Source organism: Lissotriton vulgaris, chromosome 4_1 (genome assembly GCF_964263255.1).
Source record: "Lissotriton vulgaris chromosome 4_1, aLisVul1.2, whole genome shotgun sequence".
Classification (NCBI taxonomy): domain Eukaryota; kingdom Metazoa; phylum Chordata; class Amphibia; order Caudata; family Salamandridae; genus Lissotriton; species Lissotriton vulgaris.
In genome coordinates this window covers 165696556-165718879 of record NC_141691.1, presented here as the reverse complement: position 1 = coordinate 165718879, position 22324 = coordinate 165696556, and the positions used below count along the sequence as shown (strand labels likewise).

At 43.4% G+C, this 22324-nt stretch overlaps 1 protein-coding gene across 1 annotated transcript in view; it reads left to right on the top strand.

The window, feature by feature from the left end:
* Positions 1 to 22324, top strand: part of NXT2 (nuclear transport factor 2 like export factor 2) — a 45505-nt gene that overhangs the window by 3584 nt on the left and 19597 nt on the right. The window contains exons 2-3 of the mRNA XM_086918457.1: positions 10991 to 11077; positions 17657 to 17801. Coding sequence (XP_086774583.1) covers positions 10991 to 11077; positions 17657 to 17801 — 232 coding nt within the window. The remainder of the gene's footprint in view (positions 1 to 10990; positions 11078 to 17656; positions 17802 to 22324) is intronic.

Genomic DNA, 22324 nt, shown 5'->3' with positions numbered 1-22324 from the left:
CAATGCTCAACAGACCAGGTCACAGAACTTCACCCTTTAAGACATGTAGGTCTTCTTTGCTTGTCACACCTCCATATTGTAATGTTTCTTCAAACTTTCCTAAACATAAAACGGGATTCTTAGCTCCCCACTGGAAAACGCTAACATTCGAAGGACTTGAATGAGGTTGTTTAAGCATTTTCATATATTCAGTTACACACATTATGTTACACGTTGCTCCATTATCTAGTGCAAATGGTACCTTTTGTAAACCAACCAGTAGATCTACACGAGCTCTTTTAAGCACATTGAATTGTTGAGGTTCACTTTCTTCTTGCATCATGTAAAGTTTTTCAGAGTACTCAACCCCTCCTTCAGAATCTTCTTTAACTCCTACCATTTGTCTTACATACTTTGTGTTTCCAAAATTCTACTTTACAGCCAGATTTGCTTGCTTTATTGAGTTACAATCTTGCATCGCTGTCTTATTGCCTCTTCACTGCTAAATTTATCGCATTCACAAAATGTCACAATATTTTTTTAGTCTAGTTACATAGTCATCCATTTTTTCTTCTTCCTGGTGACAAGCCATGTTAATATTGTATCTTTCAAAATCTAGATTTCTGTGCGGATCAAACATGTCATTTAAACACTTCATAACCCCTTTATACGTATCTCGTTTTTTTTCTGGGAATGTAATTAAGTTCTCAACATCATCACCTACAAGATTAAGTAACAAATCTTTTGCTTGCTCATCTGTATATTGTTGTAAAGGGTAAATGAGGAAGGCACACAGGGCGTCAAGACAGTAAGGAGTTTATTCAAGCAGAGCGCAGAAAGACCCGACCAACAGGACCGGGATCAAACGGGCAATAACGGCCGTTAGCATGGAACACTGGCCACGTCAAGGAAACAAGCAGCTCGAGGGCAGCACGAGATGCATGTTGAGGACAGGGGAGAATATAACACATCTCCTTTCCTTAAACAGTGGAAAGAGAAAGCACCTTACAGTAAATAACATAAAACACAGCAGAATACAAAAGTAAAGATATTGCTTATAACACATAGTTCTCAGTTTAAGAGCAAAAGAAACAAATATATCATGACCATGTAAATAGCATTGTGAATAGCACTGCTCAGAACAAATATATCATGACCATGTAAATAGCATTGTGAATAGCACTGCTCAGAATATAAGCTTTCCAAGTAACATAAAGCTATGTAACCCCACTCCTTTCCTTGGATGAGCAACATTTACACAAAATCTTTTAAGTAAGCAGGAGCAACTCTTTTGCGGGCTGGTCTGCAAGCCTCTTCAGCAATAACCTCTTTGGTGACAGGCACATGAGTGGTTGGCTTGGTCTTTTTCTGGTAAAGCGCTACTCTGCGCAAATTCCAGGTTTGCCCATTCTGCAGCCTAACGTAATTACCAGCCACGGACTTCACCTGGTAAGGCCCTCTAAACTTGTTAAACATACTCTGATTCCCGCGAGGTTTTACCTTTACCAAATCCCCTTCAGCAATGTTACTGGGGGCACAATTCCTTGACTTACAGTGACTACCGTTCTCTACTTTCCCATGTAGCCAAGTGGGAATCAACTTAGTACCCGCAGGCCTCCCTCTCATGAGTTCAAAAGGTGTGACAGACATGTTACTATGAATAGTTGTACGGTATGCCCATAACATTTCTTTGATCTCCCTCTGCACAGACCGACCAGCGGCCGAAGCCAGTTGCATAGTGCCTTTTACAAGTCTGTTCACCCTCTCGCACAATCCGTTCCCTTGAGGGTTGTAGAGTGACGTGCGCAGATGCTTTAAACCCAAAAACACAAAATAATTCTCCATGATTGCCGAGGTAAGTTGTGTGCCATTATCTGTTAAAACTACCGAAGGGATCCCTTCACGCCTAAATATCTCATCTAGAACCTTAACTGTGGATTCAGCAGTGATGCTCTTCATAAAGGCCACCTCTACCCACCTAGAAGACGAGTCCACTAATACCAGAGCAAACCTTTCAGAATCCAGCAGGTCATGAAAAGGTCCTATGAAGTCAACACAGACTTTCTGCCACGCACCATCATCCGAGACGATCTGTCCCGTAGTACCCTTGCTGGCACGAACCTGTAGCCTCTTTTCCGACTCTTTACATGAGTGACATTGCTCCACCCAACTCTTCACCTGTGCATCAACTCCCGGCCACCAGAAGTCAGCCTTAACACGTTTGCCAGTAAGGGTCTGTCCTAGGTGGCCCTCATGCGCTAACGCAATGATACGGGGTCTAAGGGAAACAGGTGGTATGTACTTCTCACCCCGCACAAGGATGAACTCAGTAAGCAAAGAAATTTCATCCTGTAACTGCACGTAAGGTCTGAGTGCGGGAGAGACCGTACTTTGCCTAGATACACCCTCCTTGCACATCTTGATCAAACTCTCCATCACAAGATCCTTTTTCATTTCTTGCATCCATTCCGCCTTGGATATGGAAGAAGGTAAGTCACTCTCTAGATCATCTAAAAACGCGACCACACTCTCAGTGACCAACTCTCTGGGTAGTACTTTAGTGTCAGGCAACCTCGACAAGCAATCAGCAACACTGTTGCACCAACCAGGTAGATATTCCACATTGCACATAAACTCTTGGACGCAGACGGCTAACCTTGCTAACCGCCCTGAGCAATTCCTAATACCCCCAGGGGCCAAAACTTTCAAGAGTGGCTTGTGGTCCGTTCTGAGTGTGAATGTGATCCCCCACAGGTACACCCGGAAGTACCGAGTGGCCCATGCAGCCGCCAATGCTTCACGCTCTATGACAGAGTAGTTCCTTTCAGTCTCGGTCAAGGAACGCGAAGCAAACGCAACAGTGTTCTGCCTACCATCACCTTTTTGTGTAAGAACAGCCCCAATACCCACCGAGCTGGCGTCTACAGTGAGAATGGTGTGAAATGACTGTACAAAACTTGAGAGAATGTTAGCATCCACAATATTTTGTTTGATCATTAAAAAGGCGTTCCTTTGGTCAGCTTCCCATGTAAAACCTTTTCCTTTTCTCATGATGGCACGCAAGGGTTCTACCTTTTCTGCAAAATTTTTAACAAACTTAGCGTAGTATTCTACCATGCCCATGAAGGATCTTAGCTTGTCTTTGTCATCAGGTTCAGCCACATTGCATATTGCACTTACTAGATCCTTCTTTGGCTGAATCCCCAGGCTAGACACATGATACCCCAAATAGTCTACCTCCCCAACAGCAAAAACACATTTCTCCTTGCGCAAAGTCATACCAGCCCTTGAAAGAACAGTGAGAACTTTGTCAAGAATTGCATTATGGTCATCAACATCTAAACCATAAATCAGGATATCGTCCTGAAAAAATACCACTCTTTTAATGTCTTTCAGGACGTCAGTGATGATTCTTTGAAATGCGCTTGCCGCAGAGCAAAGGCCGAAGGGAAGTCTTTTGAATTGGTATGTTCCTTCCGGGGTGATAAATGATGTGAACTGCTTTGAGTCCGGGTGAAGTTTCACCTGGTGGTATGCACTGCGAAGATCCAACTTCGAAAAAACCTTGCCTCCACCCAAACTTAGCACAATTTCATTTATATTGGGGAGTGGAAAATTGTCCATTATCACAGCCCTGTTAAGACTTTGCATGTCTACACAAAAACGCAAAGAATTGTCCGGTTTCTGTGTGATAACTACAGGACTTAACCATTGTGTGGCCTCCACAGGTTCAATTATGTTATCATCCAATAACTGCTTGATAATTTTCCTGACTTCATCTCTGGCGGACAAAGGTATTTTCCTCGCAGTGTGTTTTACAGGTGCAACACCCCTCTTTATTTTGATAATATGCTGATAGCCAACAGCTTCCCCCAATTTCTCACTGAAGACGTTCTCATGCTTTTTAAGAATAGCTTCTAAGTCTCCATGAACGCTATTACACTCGTTGTCACTATCTATACACATCACAGGTGGGTCTGCTCTCGGGTTCACCCTTATGTTTAACTCGTACTGATGTAACCATCCCAATATAGCTGGGCCGTGTGGTGATACATAAACCTTCCCTTGAGTAATTCTTCCTTTAAACTTGATAGTGGCCTCAAAGAACCCAAGGACACCAATGCTCACCCCTTGATAACCTCTCAAGGTGATGTCGGATTCGACAAGAGTCGACTCTCTGCAAGAGGAGTTAAACAAGCTCTTTGGAATAATTGTGTACAATGACCCAGTATCCACCATCAAATTTATTACACACCCATTTAATTCAAAGTCTGCTTTTGGGCGAGACAAAATAACACCCCCCATCAATTCCTGACTCCCTGCAGAAATCATCATTACCTCCGCCTCATCATCAGTGGTTTCACTCTCCACTATGGCAACCTTTTTTGCACTATTTGTTCTACACATACGTGCATAATGCCCTTTCTTCCCACACTTCAAACAATCTCTGGACAAAGCTGTACAATTCTTTGAGTCAGCCAAGTGAAAAGGGCTACCACACCTGTTGCATGAGCGTGTGACCTGTCTGAATTTGTTTGTCTGCCCACCCCTATTAAACGAGGTTGTAGCCTTCCCCCCTCTATTTGTCTGTCTCCCTTGTAGTAGGTTAACGCTCTCTGAATTATCTGTTAGCAGGACTGCAACATCTTGCCCGCTGGCGTGCCCATGTTGTATTCTTTTAAGTTCTTTCATACATCTGTCGCTCTCTTCAGCAACCTTAGCAATAGTGATTGCCTCTGTGAGAGTGGGGTTCTTAGCTGCCCATAACTTTTCTTGTGTTTTTTTTGCTAAGACACTGCACAATCAACTGGTCACGGATCATCTCATCCTGAATATTGCCAAACTGGCACTTTACAGAAAGCTCCCTCAACCTGGACACGAATTCATCAATAGTCTCACTTTCTCTCTGGGGAGCAGTATAAAACTTATGTCTGCGCATTACAACATTTTCTTGTTTTGCAAATCTAGTGTACAATCTAAATAAAGCATCCTTATACACATCATCAATATCTAAGGGGGGATCCGGTAAATATTTGAAAATTCTTTGCCCCTCCTTCCCTAAGGCACCTAGTAACAAGGCCTTTTTCCTGATGGCAGAAAACTTTGTGCCATCTAGGGCTATGATGTAATTCTCAAATGCTTCACACCAATCATCCCATTCCATGGATGGCTCACCTGGGGCACTTAAGAAAGGGACAGGGGCTTGGATGGTATTGCTCACATTCATGGCTAAACTCAGATTATAGCAAGATAAACAATTCACACACTAAACGGTATAAGTTACCCCGATAAAAGTGTGTGTGCCACTGCAGTTTTTGACTGGTAATGTGTATGACACACTGTATTTTAAAGTGAGTGTGTCACTGTTGCCTGTATTTGTCACTGTTATCTGGTTTTCATGTGATCCTTCATATAAGTGTGTGTGTCACTGCTGTTTCAACCACAAATGTATGACACACTGTATTTTGAAGTGAGTGTGTCACTGTTGCCTGTATTTGCGAATGTCATTTAAAAATAGTTGACTGTGCTGGTTCAAAATGCACTTCACCTCGAGTGCGCTACCTTTTCTAGTTAGCCAAAGTACGTCACTTCTTTGTGCTGGTTCAAAATGCACTTCACCTCGAGTGCGCTACCTTTTTTAGTTAGCCAAAGTACGTCACTTCTTTGTGCTGGTTCAAAATGCACTTCACCTCGAGTGCGCTACCTTTTTAATCGTCTAAGTTATCCACTACTTCCTTGAGCGCGTTGCCCTTTTAAACTGTCTTTCTCAGTGGTGGGGCTCACCAATGCTGCCTTTCGCTACAGCAAGTGATTTCCCTTTTTAACCACGACGACACTGGGGCGCTGTTGCTCGCGTTGACGGGCTAAGAGCTTACAGTTACTGGTGCTCCGTCACGCTTCACTCAAGGCTGGATTTATCCCCGGTGAGTTACTTTCCACATACCTTTGGATTAGGCTTACGGTATTTTCAACCCTCAGGGCGATTCCTCTCACTGGATCGCAGGGATTTTTCTTCGGTCGGGTCTTCCGCTATTTTCCTTCCATTACACGGATGTCCGTCGTCAGTTGCCTTCTCCCTTCTTCGTTCTCCGTCACGAGTCGCCAAAATGTTGTAAAGGGTAAATGAGGAAGGCACACAGGGCGTCAAGACAGTAAGGAGTTTATTCAAGCAGAGCGCAGAAAGACCCGACCAACGGGACCGGGATCAAACGGGCAATAACGGCCGTTAGCATGGAACACTGGCCACGTCAAGGAAACAAGCAGCTCGAGGGCAGCACGAGATGCATGTTGAGGACAGCGGAGAATATAACATATATTTTTTACATGTTGCTTTTAAAAAATGTTCAAATCTCCTCCATTTTTCCCATCTCTGCGCAACATTTTGTTGCTTAGATTAATTAAAGGGCAACGGTCTACTACAAATTGTGCTTGAGATTTCCTGCATCATCCTCTTTATTATACATTTCTAAATTAATATTAACTGTAGCTTCATTGTTTGTATCTTCAACTGTCATGGCTGTATATAGTCTACAAGGCCTGGTGAAACTCCATGTGCCCTCCCTTAGTTGAGATCATCCAGCCTTTCACTGTTTACATTGCCCAGGTTTTGTCTTGCTCGCATGAAAGGTTGCTCATTTTCTTACTTAGGCCCGAAGCTCTGAAACTCTCATCCAGCTGAGCTCAGGTACTGTCACTCTTTCCTCGCCTTTTGTAAGAACCTCAAGACCTTGCTCTTCAGTTGCCAGGTCTGACTCTGTCTTTGGGGTTGTTGTTTAGCAGTCTATATGACTCTGTCCTGTCCAGCGCCGGGAGACCCTTGTTGGGTAGCCGTGCGCTCTATAAATACCAATACAATACAATACTGATAACTGGCTGAAAGTGCTATTGAAATTGTTTTCTGTTACAATTTCTATTGCACAAATTCTCCTCCTGGCCTGGTCATACTGATGTTTAATTCTGTCCCCCTACTTTCTACCACAGGTAATACCAATGAAAAGCTAGCATTAAAAGTTCCATAAATCAAGGCATTTGGTTAACGCCTATCTAAATTTACTAGTAAATAATTTTAGTTATTGGCATTATTGCGCAAATCTTCAGTGACTGAGAGTGATTTGGACAGGTGCACAGAACTCGTTGGGACCATTCCTTAAAATCCTGCATTCCATTGTACATGACACACTGTAGAGCTGAAGTCATTGAAACAGAGTTGGAGTTTGGAAGCTAAATGGCTTTAGAAATATATGTACATAGACAAAAGCCGATCCAAAACGCTATATTAGAGCAAAGCTGCCTCCATAAGAGGTGTCCTATTTTTGACTGCCTAACCAAATGTTACTCCAAGTTCCTGCCCTGTATGTCTTGATTCTGGTAATATCCCTGGAATGATCCGTTGCCTGTTCATTGGATAGATTGCACATTTGTACTAGCTCCTATTTCTGTATGGTGGACAACTCAGTATTAATCAAAGAATTTCCACTTGAGCCTGTGCCAGGTACTGCCAACAAAGTTAGTTGGCGGATCGTGCAATCATTCATGCATCCTGAACCCTCGTACATTCAAGAAAGCAATCTTCACCAAGGCTGCCTTTTCTTTGGTTCGTAAACTGCTTGAGAAAAGGGTTAGCTGGCAACTGGAGAACCATCTGGATAAACCCAATTTTTAAAAAAAATCCTAACAAGTATGGCTTTTTATTTTGCCATAGTACTGGAAAAAGCAGCCTCACTATGCTGCTGCTCCTGTAGTTCTCTAATACCATGAACCCTTCACTGTTGCTCTCATATGTTTTCCAGGGGTGACCATTGCATACCCTGCTTCTGCTTAGAATGGGTGATGACCTTGGCCATTATGGTCTTTTCCCAGAGGGGTAAAATCCTTTATGGCTCATGGACCCACCGGTATTGTCATGAATCTTCGAAAAACAGATCCACATTTATCATCAAAGATTATGACTTCAATATTTAAGGACATTCTTGGGTCTGTTCTATGCCTTATGCATAAAAGAAGTGATCTAAACCGACCGGCTCTGTATCGCCTTTTATCTGTCCTGGAAGGGGAGCTAAATTCTGTTAACCCCTGTTCCAGTATTGGTGCACCTGATGGGCTTATGGTTTGCAGCAAGAGGGGTTACTGCATTACACTTATATGGCTTACTTTCCTGATTTTATGTGTGATTTAGAGTCATTTCTGCTCAAAGTTGGGGGTGAGAGTCTCTTGATGTATGCTTATGACATTGTATATTTAGATTAGAGAAGGCTTACAGTAATTGTTTGAAGCACTCGATGTTTATAGCGATGACAAAGATCTCCTTGTTAGCCAAATCAAAAGTTCTGAGAAGTCAAAAGAGAGCATCTGTCAGTTGGATGATGCCAAGTTGAGGATATGGCTGCTTGTAAATATTTGTACTATGAGATTGGGAAATACCCACACAGTTTGTAACTAGAAATTGGTAAGTAAGGGAAATCATTTTAAAGAGCATGAGCAACGCACAACCAAGCTACAGTGTGGTCCGGATGCTGCATCATTGTTTAAGTCCTTGTAAACTTGAAGTTTAGTGACCTCTTTGAGACTCCAGACGTGGTGCAACTTTTTCTGGTTTGGTTGTTACAAATAAATGCAATGTCTTTTACGTTTGCATGACCCGGAGGAAGCTACAAATAGGCCTACACCGGAGGCTAGAGTGGGAGACCAAAGCAGAATGGAGAAGCCAGTAGTTTGTTCATTTTTTTTAATTACTCAACACTGGCAGAACACAAAGTTGTTTAAGAACTGACTTAAATGGGACTAAATATTGTGCCAGTCCTTTTCGGGTCTATTATAATTTGGTCCATTTTAGGTCTAGCCTAGCGCAGAGTGCGCTGCTCTAGGAGATGACCTCCTGGAAACATTCTGCACTTTTCGGAAACTCGTGTGTGTGGCGGCCTCCAGCTTACGGGGGCAAACAGGGGCGCGTAGGGTGCCATCTGTTCCTTATCATTTTTCCAAGGGTCGCTTTTACTTTCGTGGGCACGCTTGTTATTTGCCTGTTCCCTCCACTCTTTTCATATGTTTCCTCTCCTTTTCTTTATTTTTGCACTCTCCACTCTCTTCACATAACCCCACCTCCTTTTGTATATTCAGATCTGCAATGGCGGGCGCTTCTCATGTTTATTGTCTGCATGCTGTTACTTTAATTTCTTTTTCACAATGCCGGCAATTTGACTTTCGCTATCCCCTACCACACACACACCACTCGCGACACTCTGCGCCGTCATGAAAGTGCACCGTATATCTGGCACCCTCAGCCCAGGCCCCCAGCAACCGTTGCCATGGCCTGTCAACACCACAAGGCCCATGAACACGCGCCAGTAGTCCGGCAAAGGCCAAGCATGTGGTTTCCAGGGCAGACACGGCCCTCACATTAGTCGAGCAGTGGCAGTCAAGAACCGAGTGCTCTTGGGGGCTCCCCACCATGGTCGCACCTGGGAACAGACCCAACCCCGCCACTGTACAGCAGCTGAGCGCATGCAGTGGGCTGAACCAGTGAGTGCGTGACAGACCAACCCGCAGAGACACCTCCCAAAGACATCAGCAGCTGCACCGTGTCCATCTTTCCCCACCCAGGTGCAACAGTGTTGCGCTGTGACTCCACAAGAGACAAGGTGCATCCCCCCCCCCCCCACCTCGGTCCGTGCTACTCCAAGGACATCAAACAATTTGCCCAGGATCACCGAACGTCGATCCACACCTCAATCCGAATGCCACTCCCAGTGCCCCAAAGTCGACAGCCCACCCTGAAGGCCGGTCTCCTTCCCCGGGACCCTGACACTGCCTGCCTCAACAGCACTGCACTCATGATTCCTCCGCCCCTACTCCTCCTTACCCCCTCCGCATGAAGAGCACAGTATGGCAATGATGCTTGTTTTGCATTTCCTCCGCTTTTATTTTTTATTCATTGTTTACAATCCTTTAGGTTCCAGCCTTTCCCTATCTGGGCATGAATTGCATTTTCAGTGTTCATTAACCCCTTCAGCGCGGCGCGAATTTTCGCGCTGTGCTGAAGGTTCTAAGGTTCTAACGGACTCATGACGGAACGGTTCCGTCATCAGCACAGCTCAACCGACGCTCATGACGGAACCGTTCTGTCATCAGCACCGAAGGGGTTAAATTGCATGAAATCCTGACCTTGGTTGTGTGTGGCCGTTCACCAGTGGCACGTGACACAACAATAGATGTTGTAGCACCCAGAATAATGTGTTGCATGGCTAAACACTCATTAGGTCCCAAAGCGAGACCTATTGGCAATGCCAATGCTTGTTTAACTAGGGATAGGCTATGGCAATATCCTTTGCTTGGCATTTAAAACTGTGTGGACTTTGTAAGATGTGACTAGCACCGTGAAATAATTTCCAATACCTATCCTTTTGGTTTGACTTGCTTCTTCTGACCTACAAGCAGTGTATATAGGCATGGGCACACTTTTGTGTGATGTTCATATGGAACATTGTAATAGGAAATCCACTGCATTACTTGTTAAAGGTACAAAGAGGTCCTAAATATCTCCACCCCCCCCCCCCCCGCACACATCCCCAGTCACATGCCTTACCTTAGTTGTTTACTGCCATTCTAGGATCAGGGTTGTAATTACAATCTAAACCCAGGTAGCAGACTCTTCTCAGAACATCGAAGGATGGTGATATGTAAATTCTAAAATTGCCAAGCTATAAAGGACATCCAGCTCCTAACCTAGTGTATTTTCCGAAGGCACATATGTATAATTGTTTCCTCCTGTATCTCTGACTGACATTGTTTAGCATCTGAATAAGACTGAGCTCCTCTTGGGGAAAGATATAGATTACTGAAGAGTTTACTTGGCAGGTTCTGTTTGTCTTTCCGACAATTACTTGCTGTGTGTCAAATGTAATCTTTTTGGCTATGAGCTAGACTAAGTGTGTTACGAGCAGATATGTTATCTTTTTATATGCAACCTAACTCGTGATCGTCTTTTTTCTTTTTAACTGTTGTCCTCCTTCAGGATTTTGGGATCCGAGTGGACCTGGCTTGTAAAGCTGGAGAGGAATTTGTTAACATTTACTATGATACCATGGATAAAAGGAGAAGGGTAGGTCTGCTGTTTTTTTCTTTTTTGTTTTGTTTGTGATTCTCTTCCATGAAAATGCATATATATGCCTGTTTGCATGACACGCACGTTTATCGTGACAGTCCATGTACTTTGTTCTTCAGCTGGAATATATTTTGTGCTTGCAAGTTTTTGTGTCCTTTTTAAGTTAATGGTACTTCCTTTTCACTTCTCTTTCAAAACAGTTGAAAAAAAAGTATACTCCATTTTTTTTTTCTACAGAAAACAAAGTCTGTGTAGCTTCTTAGAAGACAGACAGTTGGTGCACGTTTCAGAGCTTGTCCTGAAGGTGTGAGAGCTCTGCTTTTTAGGTCTCGCCATTCGATGCGCACACATCGAGCTTGCGAGGATATAGGGCTTTAAACAAACTTTAACTAACTGGGCGATTTGGTGCTGTGCCCGTGGCTTTTAGGTCAATGCGCAAGCGCATTGACCTAAATGCACGTGCACATCACCAAATCGCCGTCTGTTCCCTCAGCCGCACTCCAGGCCCCTGCTGCTTTCACACCCTCTCCCCGCTCCGCCCCCTCCCCTGCCCGCCGTGTCGCATTTCTCCTCCCCCCTCCCCTTCTCTGCCGTGTAAAGTGCACTTCAAAGGCCGCTCTCCCTGCTCCGCCCCTGTAAGTGCTCTTGTTTTACTCTTCAGCACACACTTTTAGAAAGTGTATGCCTCTGCTCTCAATCTCCTTCACCCCTGAAATCCCCGCTCCTCTGGTCTTTTAAACCTCCTCTCCACCGGTTTCCTTTCTTTTTTCGAACATTTCTCCCACCTGTCGTCCTTCTCTGTAATCCATCCCGCCCCCTCCAGCTACACGTTCTTTGTTTCCCAGCCTCTTGCTGGGTTTTTTTCACATTTATATAGCGCAAAATCGACCTGAAGGTTTTGGAATTCTTGGTTTTTATTTACATGTTAGACAGCTCGTACTGCTATGCAACATGGATTAAAGTAAACATAAACAGCGCTATGGAGCAGTAAATGTTGCCGGCGCTGCTGTGCAACATCATTAAAAAGCATTGCCAACACCAGTAGGTCTCACAAACAGACTATACAAGCTTGATAAGTATGAGCCACCCGCAACCTTTTATTGCATCATTTTGCCAGCTGTGCACATCAGATAATTTGCACAATACACAACACCATTAATTACAGCAAAAAGAGCTGAACTGCAAACCTCGAGCCAATAGGACAAGGACAGTGGGTGCAAGACAGTCATGGGGGGAACTTGCTCCTACACTTTTAGAAAGCCTATTTTGCACTGTGGTAACTTGCACAAGACATTTTTGAAGGTTTCCTTCGTAGCCAAAATAAAACCACTGGATGAAATTGAGAATCTGAATCCAGAGACGCTGTCCTTTGGTTTTAAGCTCAAATCTCTCGTAATCTGTTATTATAGACTAAATAAGAATCTTGTATTTTATTTATAACTTTGTTTAAATCCTGTTCACTATATGCAAAATGTATATGCAATGGTTTTAATTAATCATGCATAATACAAAATTACGGTACCTTACACTCAATAGGTCTCACGTAGGCAAAACTTATTGGCTTTGCCAATGTCTTTTGTTTTAGTCTTAAAAATTTGCCAGCTACATGTACACACTATACTTGTTCAAAGTTAGCCATGCGCATTTCAGATATAGGTTTCTCCTGTCCCAGTTAAATCTGTTTCATGAGCGTTCACTTCGTTTCCGATTTTCTGAGCATGCTTTACATTTTTTAGAATTCACAATGTTTGTGTACAGTGTATTGGTGCTGAACCGTTCTCCTTGCTTCTTCAGCCAAATGGTCACAGTGGCCTAAACAGTTAAAGCATTTTCACGGGCTGTTGTGACTAGTCATAAGTACAAAAGTACATAGCATTGTGGAAGTTGTAGCCCTCAAATATTTTTCAGGCATCATACAAGTATATGGAGGTTGGTCTTAAGATTCCATTTTGTTCCTTTTAAGCCATACTGGCACTCCACTGACCTCCATTATTGTTAAAATCCACCCCCTCCGTCATTAGTTGATTGGAAAACCCACGTGCTAGTGCCGGCCGGCCGTGTAAAGTGCACTTCAAAGGCCGCTCTCCCTGCTCCGCCCCCTGTAAGTGCTCGACATGAGACAAATGCATTAATCTGTAGACGGTAAGGAGCAAAGAGAAAAGCATGCAGCCCAAAACAGGAAACTCCCTACCTCAATATTAGCGAGCATCTCTTTCACCCTCGACCCAAGAAAATAACAACTTTCATGGCATGTAATGCTCAAACTATTCTAATTCCAAGATATACAAATAAAAGATGGCCATGTAGATAGTGATTGCAAACGAAATACTCTAACTAGGCTGGCAAGTACATGGATAAACATTTTGTGAGCTGGAAAAAATAAAATAATCTCAATTCAGCACACAAAGAAGCACTCACCGGCTGCATAAGCGGCATCTGGCCAGGCATCATTTGAGAGGGTGGCATGCCTCCAGGACCCATCTGTCCAGGGCCCATTCCTGCCATCATGCCAGACGGGTGCATGTACGCAGGCTGTCCTTGCATTTGCATCATCCGTGGACTTTTGTTCATCGACTGCATTCCCGGCTGCATGCCTGATTGCATGCCCCGAAGAAGCAAAAAAGCTAGTTTTAGCCATCAGCAGGCTCAGGCTCTCACTTACAATGGCAGAGTGTATATTGCATTGATGGGTCATATCCAGAGCTTAGCCACACGTTTCAGAAACCATTTACTATATATCGATTTGCCACATTTTACTTAAAAGGTTTATGCGGAAAATCAACTGCAACTGCACTGTAAATCTGAGAAACTGACAAGCAGTCCACACTGCAAGAACACAGTACATTAGACTGTACATCAAAGGCTTTCACGGCCGGCCGGCCGGCCGTGCTTTCAGTTTCACTGCCGGCCGTGTAAAGTGCACTTCAAAGGCCGCTCTCCCTGCTCCGCCCCCTGCTGCGGCCGTGTCGCATTTCTCCTCCCCCCCCCCCCCCTCCCCACAGCAATGCCCTCCCTCTTGTTTCTTTCGAGGTGAGTGTCCACCAACACCCATCACCACTACATCCACCACCACCACCACCACTGCACCCACCACCACCACCGCATCCACCATCACCACCACATCCACCATGACATACACCGCCACATCCACCACCACATCCACCGCATCCACCACCACATCCACCACCACCACATCCACTACCACATCTAACACGTCCACCAACACTTCCACCACCGCATCCACCAACACTTTAACCACACCCACCAACACCACATCCACCACATCCACCGCATCCACCACCACATCCACCATCACCTCCACATCCACCGCCACATCCACCAGCACCACTTGCACCACATCCACCACCACATCCACCACCACACCCACCACCACCACATACACCACCACCACATCCACCACCACTTTAACCACCACCACATCCACCACATCCACCATCACCACCACATCCACCACCACATCCACCATCACCTCCACATCCAACATAGGATAGGATGTGAATTTATACAGCGCGAATTGCTGCCCGGAGGCGTCCAAGCGCTAGACATGACATCCACCGCCACATCCACCACCACATCCACCACATCCACCACCACATCCACCACCACACCCACCACCACCACATCCACCACCACATCCACCACTGCATCCACCACTGCATCCACCACTGCATCCACCACTGCATCCACCACCACATCCACCACCACCACATCCACCAACACCACCACATCCACCACCACATCCAACACATCCACCACCACCACCGCATCCACCACCACCACCGCATCCACCAACACCACATCACCACCACATCTACCACTGCATCCACCACCACCACATACACCACCACATCCACCACCAGTTTCACCGCATCCACCACCACCACATCCAACGCATCCATCACCACCACTGCATCCACCACCGCATCCACCACCAACACCACCGCATCCACCACCAACACCACCGCATCCACCACCAACACCACCGCATCCACCAACACCACCGCATCCACCAACACCACCGCATCCACCAACACCACCGCATCCACCAACACCACCGCATCCACCAACACCACCGCATCCACCAACACCACCGCATCCACCAACACCACCGCATCCACCAACACCACCGCATCCACCAACACCACCGCATCCACCAACACCACCACATCCACCAACACCACATGCACCACCACCATATCCCCCAGATCCACCACCACCACATCTATGTGTGTGTGTGTGCCTCTGTGTGTGTGTGTGTAGGTGCTAATGCAATGTTCTTGGATTTTCGTCACAATAAAATACACTGAACATAATCTTCAGAAAAGTTATTTACAAACATTTAAGCTATTGCCATTATAAATTACAAGAACTTTTATTTAAGTATTATTTACAAAATTAAAAGCCATTGTTATTTGTAATATCAATACATCTAAGTCACGTAAATACAACACACATTGCATTACAAATGCTATAGGTGTCACATTTGCGAAAGTTAATACTATTGACATTGTAACTGACAAAGCTATTAATTTTGCTATTTTCAAAACCAACACATAAATAAAAAAAGTGTCATTTACAATACCAATCGCTCAAACTTTCCTAATGCGAGACCTATTGCATTTCCAATGCTTGTTTCCTTTTGATTTTTTAGGTTGTTTTTACCTTTGCCCACAATTATTGTAAACATGAACTTGTCTAAATGTTGTATTCACAATGTAAGCTACAAATTAAAGTAATTGCTTTTGACTTGAATATCTCCTACTTTTATTAACTTTTGCCTCCCTGCTTTTCGAGAATTGATATCAACAGTGTATCATCAAAAGCTATTTAAAGATCAGTGTCTGGTTTGTTGATCTCCTGTTGGGGAGCTGTACCATGTCCTGCATAGGTCAATTAGAATAATGGAGATTTTCGGGATATCTACATAAGATAAATGTAGATATATTGAACTATAGTTGGTCAGTTGTTATCATAAAAACCTGGCATGATCCTGTCTTGCAGTGTACACCATTAATCTAGATGGAGCTGAAAGACTAATGTATATTTTTTACCTACCATTTACTGCCTGTGACCATTCTTTGTTTAGATGCTCACTGCAACAGAGCGTTTGCTGGTCGGAGAGGGTGTGCAGCAACATCCAGCAGTTGTTTTGAACCGCTATGGTATTTGTTTAGTCTTATCACATCATAAGTAGAAGGGGGCTGTTTTTTCATCACTTCATTGCTTATGATTTATAGAGAGCAGTAAAGAGTTTCTTTGCTCTCCTTCTTGAGTACAGGAGGTTTTAGCCTACAACCCCTTCCAGATGGGCTGTACACCATGATGACACCATGATCACACCAGGATCACACCAGGATCAGTGTCCCACATTGTGACAAGCACTCTACGTTCCAGCTAAAGTACAGGGGCTACAGCCAATCTGGAACATGTGGGTTAGGTTGGTGAAATACCAGAATAAAATAGGGACCGAGTTATGAGAAGAAAATTGAATTGATTGGAATGTGACTATGAAGTGTGACCGTACCAGACTTGTATATTTCCTGTATTGTATATGTATACTTGGTGATAAAACGACCTGAAGAGTTGGCTGAGGCTGAAATTGTTCTAATTTATCTAAAGTTAAGATTTTGGAAGAAGAATAGACACCAGAATCTTTGAACTATTTTGTTTATTATATGTATTCAGAATTTGAGTCTACTTTGGAAGCCTTGTTGACGGCAGCTGCCCTTGCTTCGCAAGTCTACTCCTTCTGCCCCTTCATCAAGGGTGGCTACTGTCGTCCAACCTTCCTTTGTTGATACTTCTGTTGGTGAATTTCTTTGGAATAAGGTCGCCTTGAGGATTAGCCCCATTTTCTTATGTTTTTGTTCCTTTCTCTTAATGTGAACTCCTGCGTTTACCATGGTGGATCAGTTACTCCATAGTCCTTCTTCTTTCTTACACCTCACATTGTTCAGAATAGAGTTCTTCGTTAGTTCAGAACAGATTTGGTGGGGTAGAGGGGGTTCTTGGTCAGGGCAGTTATGGGTTTCCACATCTTGGGCACTTTTTGGCTGGCTTCTTTGTATGTGCTCCTGCATCTGTCGCGCAAGTTCAAAATTCCTAGACGTGACACCATGTGCATGGGATCAAGAAACTTTATACTGATGAAGGAAATTGACAGCTTGTGTGGTTGGTAACATTGTGCCCAAATAATGCATAAACGTCTGTCAAAGGTCCTAGGTGCTTAAAAATTGCGTGTTTGCACCCTATTGTGATTCTGTTCCCAGATAAAAGCTTGCCTCATAGTTAGAAAGATGTTAAGTATCTACACAATGCAGTGAAAGATGTTGCATTTCTTGACTTTGAATTCTCTAATTTCACTACTTTTTAAAATGTGTTTACACTTTTTTATTTATTGTTTCCAATTACCTTCATAAAACCTAGTACACACCCAGTGTCTAACGACCTAGTGCTGTTTAATTTTTAATGTAAGATGTATTAGCAAAAACAATGATATGTAAAATTATATGTTTGTATGACTGTATATAATCATTTTACATCGCTTTCCCTTAGCTGCTAAGTAAACTCTATCTAGACAAGGCAACATTAGTGTGGAATGGAAATGCAGTGTCTGGACAAGAGGCTATCATGGAGTTCTTTGAATTGTTGCCAACCAGTCAGTTCCGGATCAAAGTTCTAGACTGCCAACCAGTTCATGGTGAGATTTTATTTCAGTATCAATATTTGCAGCATTAGTTTTGAAAAGGGCTATTGCAAGACTATGTGGAGTTTTTTAAAAAAAAATTTTACCATGTATAAGCTTAAGCATGCGAAAGTCCATTCAGTCGAAGGTGGCTGGCTGGTTATGTGCTTGGGGGTGTGTGGTATGGCCTTCCTTTTGATTTTTGGTGTCCTGCTCCACCCCCTTTATGCAAAGACCTGCATTTAAATTTGTAGATGCAAAATTAATTTCCACAATATTTCACAATCCAAGTAGCCATTTTCATAACTGCTGTCCTTTTCAACTATTGCAGTTCTAGATCCTGGCAGGTTGTTAGGAGGAAGTGGAAACCTCAACTTAGTAACAATGTTATGCAGATTTGTAGAGTGCACTATCCCTCAGGAGACTATTCTGATACCGAGTAATTGTGAGTCTACCCAGACCTGTGACTTAGTGGGACCGTTCAAAGCCAGGTCTTCAGCTTCTTGTAGAGTTCAAGAAGTGAGGAGGAGGCTCTTACGTGTGACCACAAGTAATTCCATACTTTAGGAGCGATGTATATGACTCGATTGCCAGATCTGGTTTTCTGTGTTTAGGGGATGTGTGCAAATAGTAGTCCTGTTGAGCAGAGGTTGACTAAAAGTTTTGCAAGAGCAGATGTGGAGGCTACCATTATGCATATACTTCTATTTGCTGCCCCAACATGCAGCTAATGGTAGCCTACCATTATCTTTAATGAAATCAAGATTTTCTCTACATAATAATTGGGGAATCGTCATCTTGAGGTATGCTGAGCCAGTATTATGTAGTTCTTTGAAAGTATGGGTGCAGTGTTTGAATTGTGCTCGTCTGTGTATGGGAAGCAGGTGAAGTTGCTGCGTGTGTGTGGCATTGGAAGTTGGGGGATTTGGGCACAGAGTTCTGAATGGTCCGCAGTTTTGGGTGAGTTATTTGTTTATGTAAAAGACAGAGAGGTACCCCTTTAGTAAGCCTAGGGAAATGGGGTTATTAAACCTAAGTAAGAGAGAAGGAGTTCCCTTAAGGCACAACTAAGTACAGGTTTAAAATGACGAACCTTATGACGTGACAATTACATACAACAAATGCATAGGGAAAGTATAAAATTCATTTATTTTGAATACATTATAAAAACAACAGTTAATAGGGATAACTGAACTAGATCCCTAATCTAAAACAAAAGTAAAATTGAGACCGTACAGTTAATTGCGACCTGCACAATTACAAGCAGACAGAACAGTTACAACATACAATTGTTGGATACAGATTTGTATATTCTTGCTCCGATCTGATAACACCAGTATTGTATCGCTACCACCTCAGCGTATCAATTGTAGTGTTGGAGACTTGAATTATTAATCACAAAAAAGTACCAGAGGGTCAAGAGTAAGACAGGCTAATTATCGAAGACAGTGAAGGTGTAACGCTCCCACTTGCCATATGACTGAAAGAGAAGTGATGTAGAACATGCCAGATCAAGATCAGTGTCTGGTCTCTGGCTCCCCAGACGGCACAGATGCCGCTAAGAAGTACCGACGGATAGAGCGGTGCTTCACCAGTCCTGAGCCGCAGCCAGGCGGGGTGAGGTGTACACTTCTTACTAGTCAGTCCACCGCTGACTATGTGAGAAGATCTGGAACAGACACACCTAGAGGTTCAGGTGACTTTTCAGTGTCGTTCCTACACTATATTTCACTTATTTGTAATACTTTTGTCACATTGAGTTTTTCTGTTTGCAGTAGCTGTACATTTAAGGTCCTGAAGAAAGCAAGGCTATTGGCCGGTTTTGCTGAACATGTCGACCACGTTACACCACTAGACAGGCCATAGATTTTACCCTGTCTTGGCTATTTTTAATATTGGTGCTAGGAGCTATACCCCATTAAATTATTCTTTTGCTCCTTAAAACCAATTTTACTTACCCTCTTTATTATTTTTCTTGGTATTCCTTTGCACTGCACACCACCCTCTTTTTAACCCTGTCAGTTACTTCACCAACACACATGGTCTTGACCATAATACCAACACATACTAACTAACAGGAAGGTTAATTTCTTTCTGCTAGAGAACCAAGATCTAGTATAGTGTTGGTACTCGGAGCCCCAAATGATGAAGGGCGGTTCCGAGTGGTGACTGATGGGAGCCAGAGACCAGACACTGATCTTGATCTGGCATGTTCTACATCACTTCTCTTTCAGTCATATGGCAAGTGGGAGCGTTACACCTTCACTGTCTTCGATAATTAGCCTGTCTTACTCTTGACCCTCTGGTACTTTTTTGTGATTAATGTTTGGTGGGCATGTATTCAGAGCAGGTCATTAAATTGCCCGTGGGTCCCCTTTAATGTATGTAGTTTGGAGACTTGAATTATACAGTTTTGGTTGCGTCGACGCGTTTCGGTGATGTTTCTTTATTATAACCACCTTTATCAAGACAAGTGAATTGTCTGCTAAGCACAGGGGGTGTGTACAATCGCCCTAGAAGTAAATATCATGCAAATAGTTAACATCAATATTAATGCAGTAAACTAGTTGCAAACCTATTGGTGATGTGTGGAAAAATCACAACTTATTCACCATTCATTTTCTACATTGTCGCTAGACTCATTATTGATAGCATAGGAATCATGGATTCTGGACGTAAATCAGTTTATTTTCTATGGTTACACATATACCTTTTCAAAAGAATTATCTTTTTTTTTTTTTGGGAGCAAAAATCTGATACTGGTTCATTGCCGTTACCACACTAAATTAGGCCATAAGATTTATCAACAGTGGAAAATTAGTAACACATCTGTCTTTCACTGTCCCAAAGTGCATTGAAAACATGACAACATTAAAAACAAGTACAGCTGTATGTTCAAAGAGGGGTCATTTTAAAAAAAACATTCATAGGTGACCCAATTTTACGTCTTAGATTCCACATCGGACGATTTTACTAAAAAATGGCGAGAGGCCACCGGGGGGCAATGTTGAGACTACTCTTAACTCAAAAGGGAAAGGTGGGATATCCCGAATGGATTATACCAAGGAGCACCCAAAATTCAAGGATAGACGTGTGGACGAGTCTATTTAAATTCAGCTTACCCTAGGATAATCTGGAGTGTCACTTGTAATAATACTGTTCCGTGTCCTGATTGAAGAATGGGCTTCAATTATCGCCTCATGGTAGATGCTGCTGATGGAAGACTATTCTGTGGTATCAGGAAATATTATATTAATACATTTATATTAAATTAGGCTTTTGGACATGTAGGAAAACATATTACTGTCAATGCCTACCTGTTCCGAATGATTACGACAAGTGACCAAAGTTAAATTGGTATTACTGTCGGCCCTTAAGGGAGTCAGTGATAAGGGGTAAGGAAGAAGGCTTTATAACCGATCAAGAATACAAATTTCTCCTTAACACGCATCCTACTACTCCGGCAATTTATGGTCTGCCAAAAATACAGCAGATCCCCCTATGAGACCCATCATAAGTGGGATTGGTTCCATTCTGGAACTACTCGGCCGCTATGCAGACCACTTTTTGCAACCCTTAGTGAAGAAACAAAGGTCGTATCTTAAAGACACCTCCCATGCGATTGCCACGTTTGAGGGTAGAGACTTCAACAGGGCGACCCAGTTCTTGGTCGCCCTGGATATAGAAGCCCTCTATACAAATATCCCGCAAAACGACACTCTGAAGGTTATACAGTCTATTTTAGAGACTGAGGTTTTAAGAGGGGGCAATAGCGATTTTATTATGTCCTGCCTCTTCTTCATCCTCAAGAGAAACTTTTTCTTATTTAAGGATGAGCTTTACCTTCAAATCAAGGGCACCAGTATGGGGGCTACTTGTGCCCTCGGGTTCTTTGTCATATCAACTGGGCCAAGCAAAACAAACCTCAGAATCAAATGAAACTGAATGGGGAAAAATGGGTCTGGGCAAGCTTGTCACCTGGCATAGAACAATCTACAGGAAAGACTTAAGTTCAACATCTGTAAAACAAATCCAAAAGCACCTCGAAGGAATTCAAGGCAGTGAAAACATCCTTCATTGTGGAACAGTTCAAATCTACACACTATCGCCACTGGTAGCTAGTTTACATCATTAATAAGTTCAGTCACCCTCCTAGTGTGCTGACAGATCCCTGCCTAACAGACTTTTTAAAGAAATCTAGCTGACTTTTTCCCTTGCTAAGATTATTAAAATCTATGAGCCTGTGATCAACTTAATTGCCAAGGGATGATCACTTGGTGCATCGGTCTGTAGATTTTAAACCTGGTCTCACTCGTGCAGCAGTAGAGGTCCAGTCACTTACCTTGCTTGGGTAGTCCTGTGATCCAAGAATTGCCTTTATTGGGTCCAGAACCGCTAAAGACCGTCTTACTTTCTCTGAGATCTGTATCTCTTTATGAACCATGCCCCATTGAGGTCTTCAAAGGGTTCTTTCCAGCAATTGAAGACCGCCGCTTAGCAGCTATTATTCTGTGAGGTGAGGCCTAGTGCCCAAACAA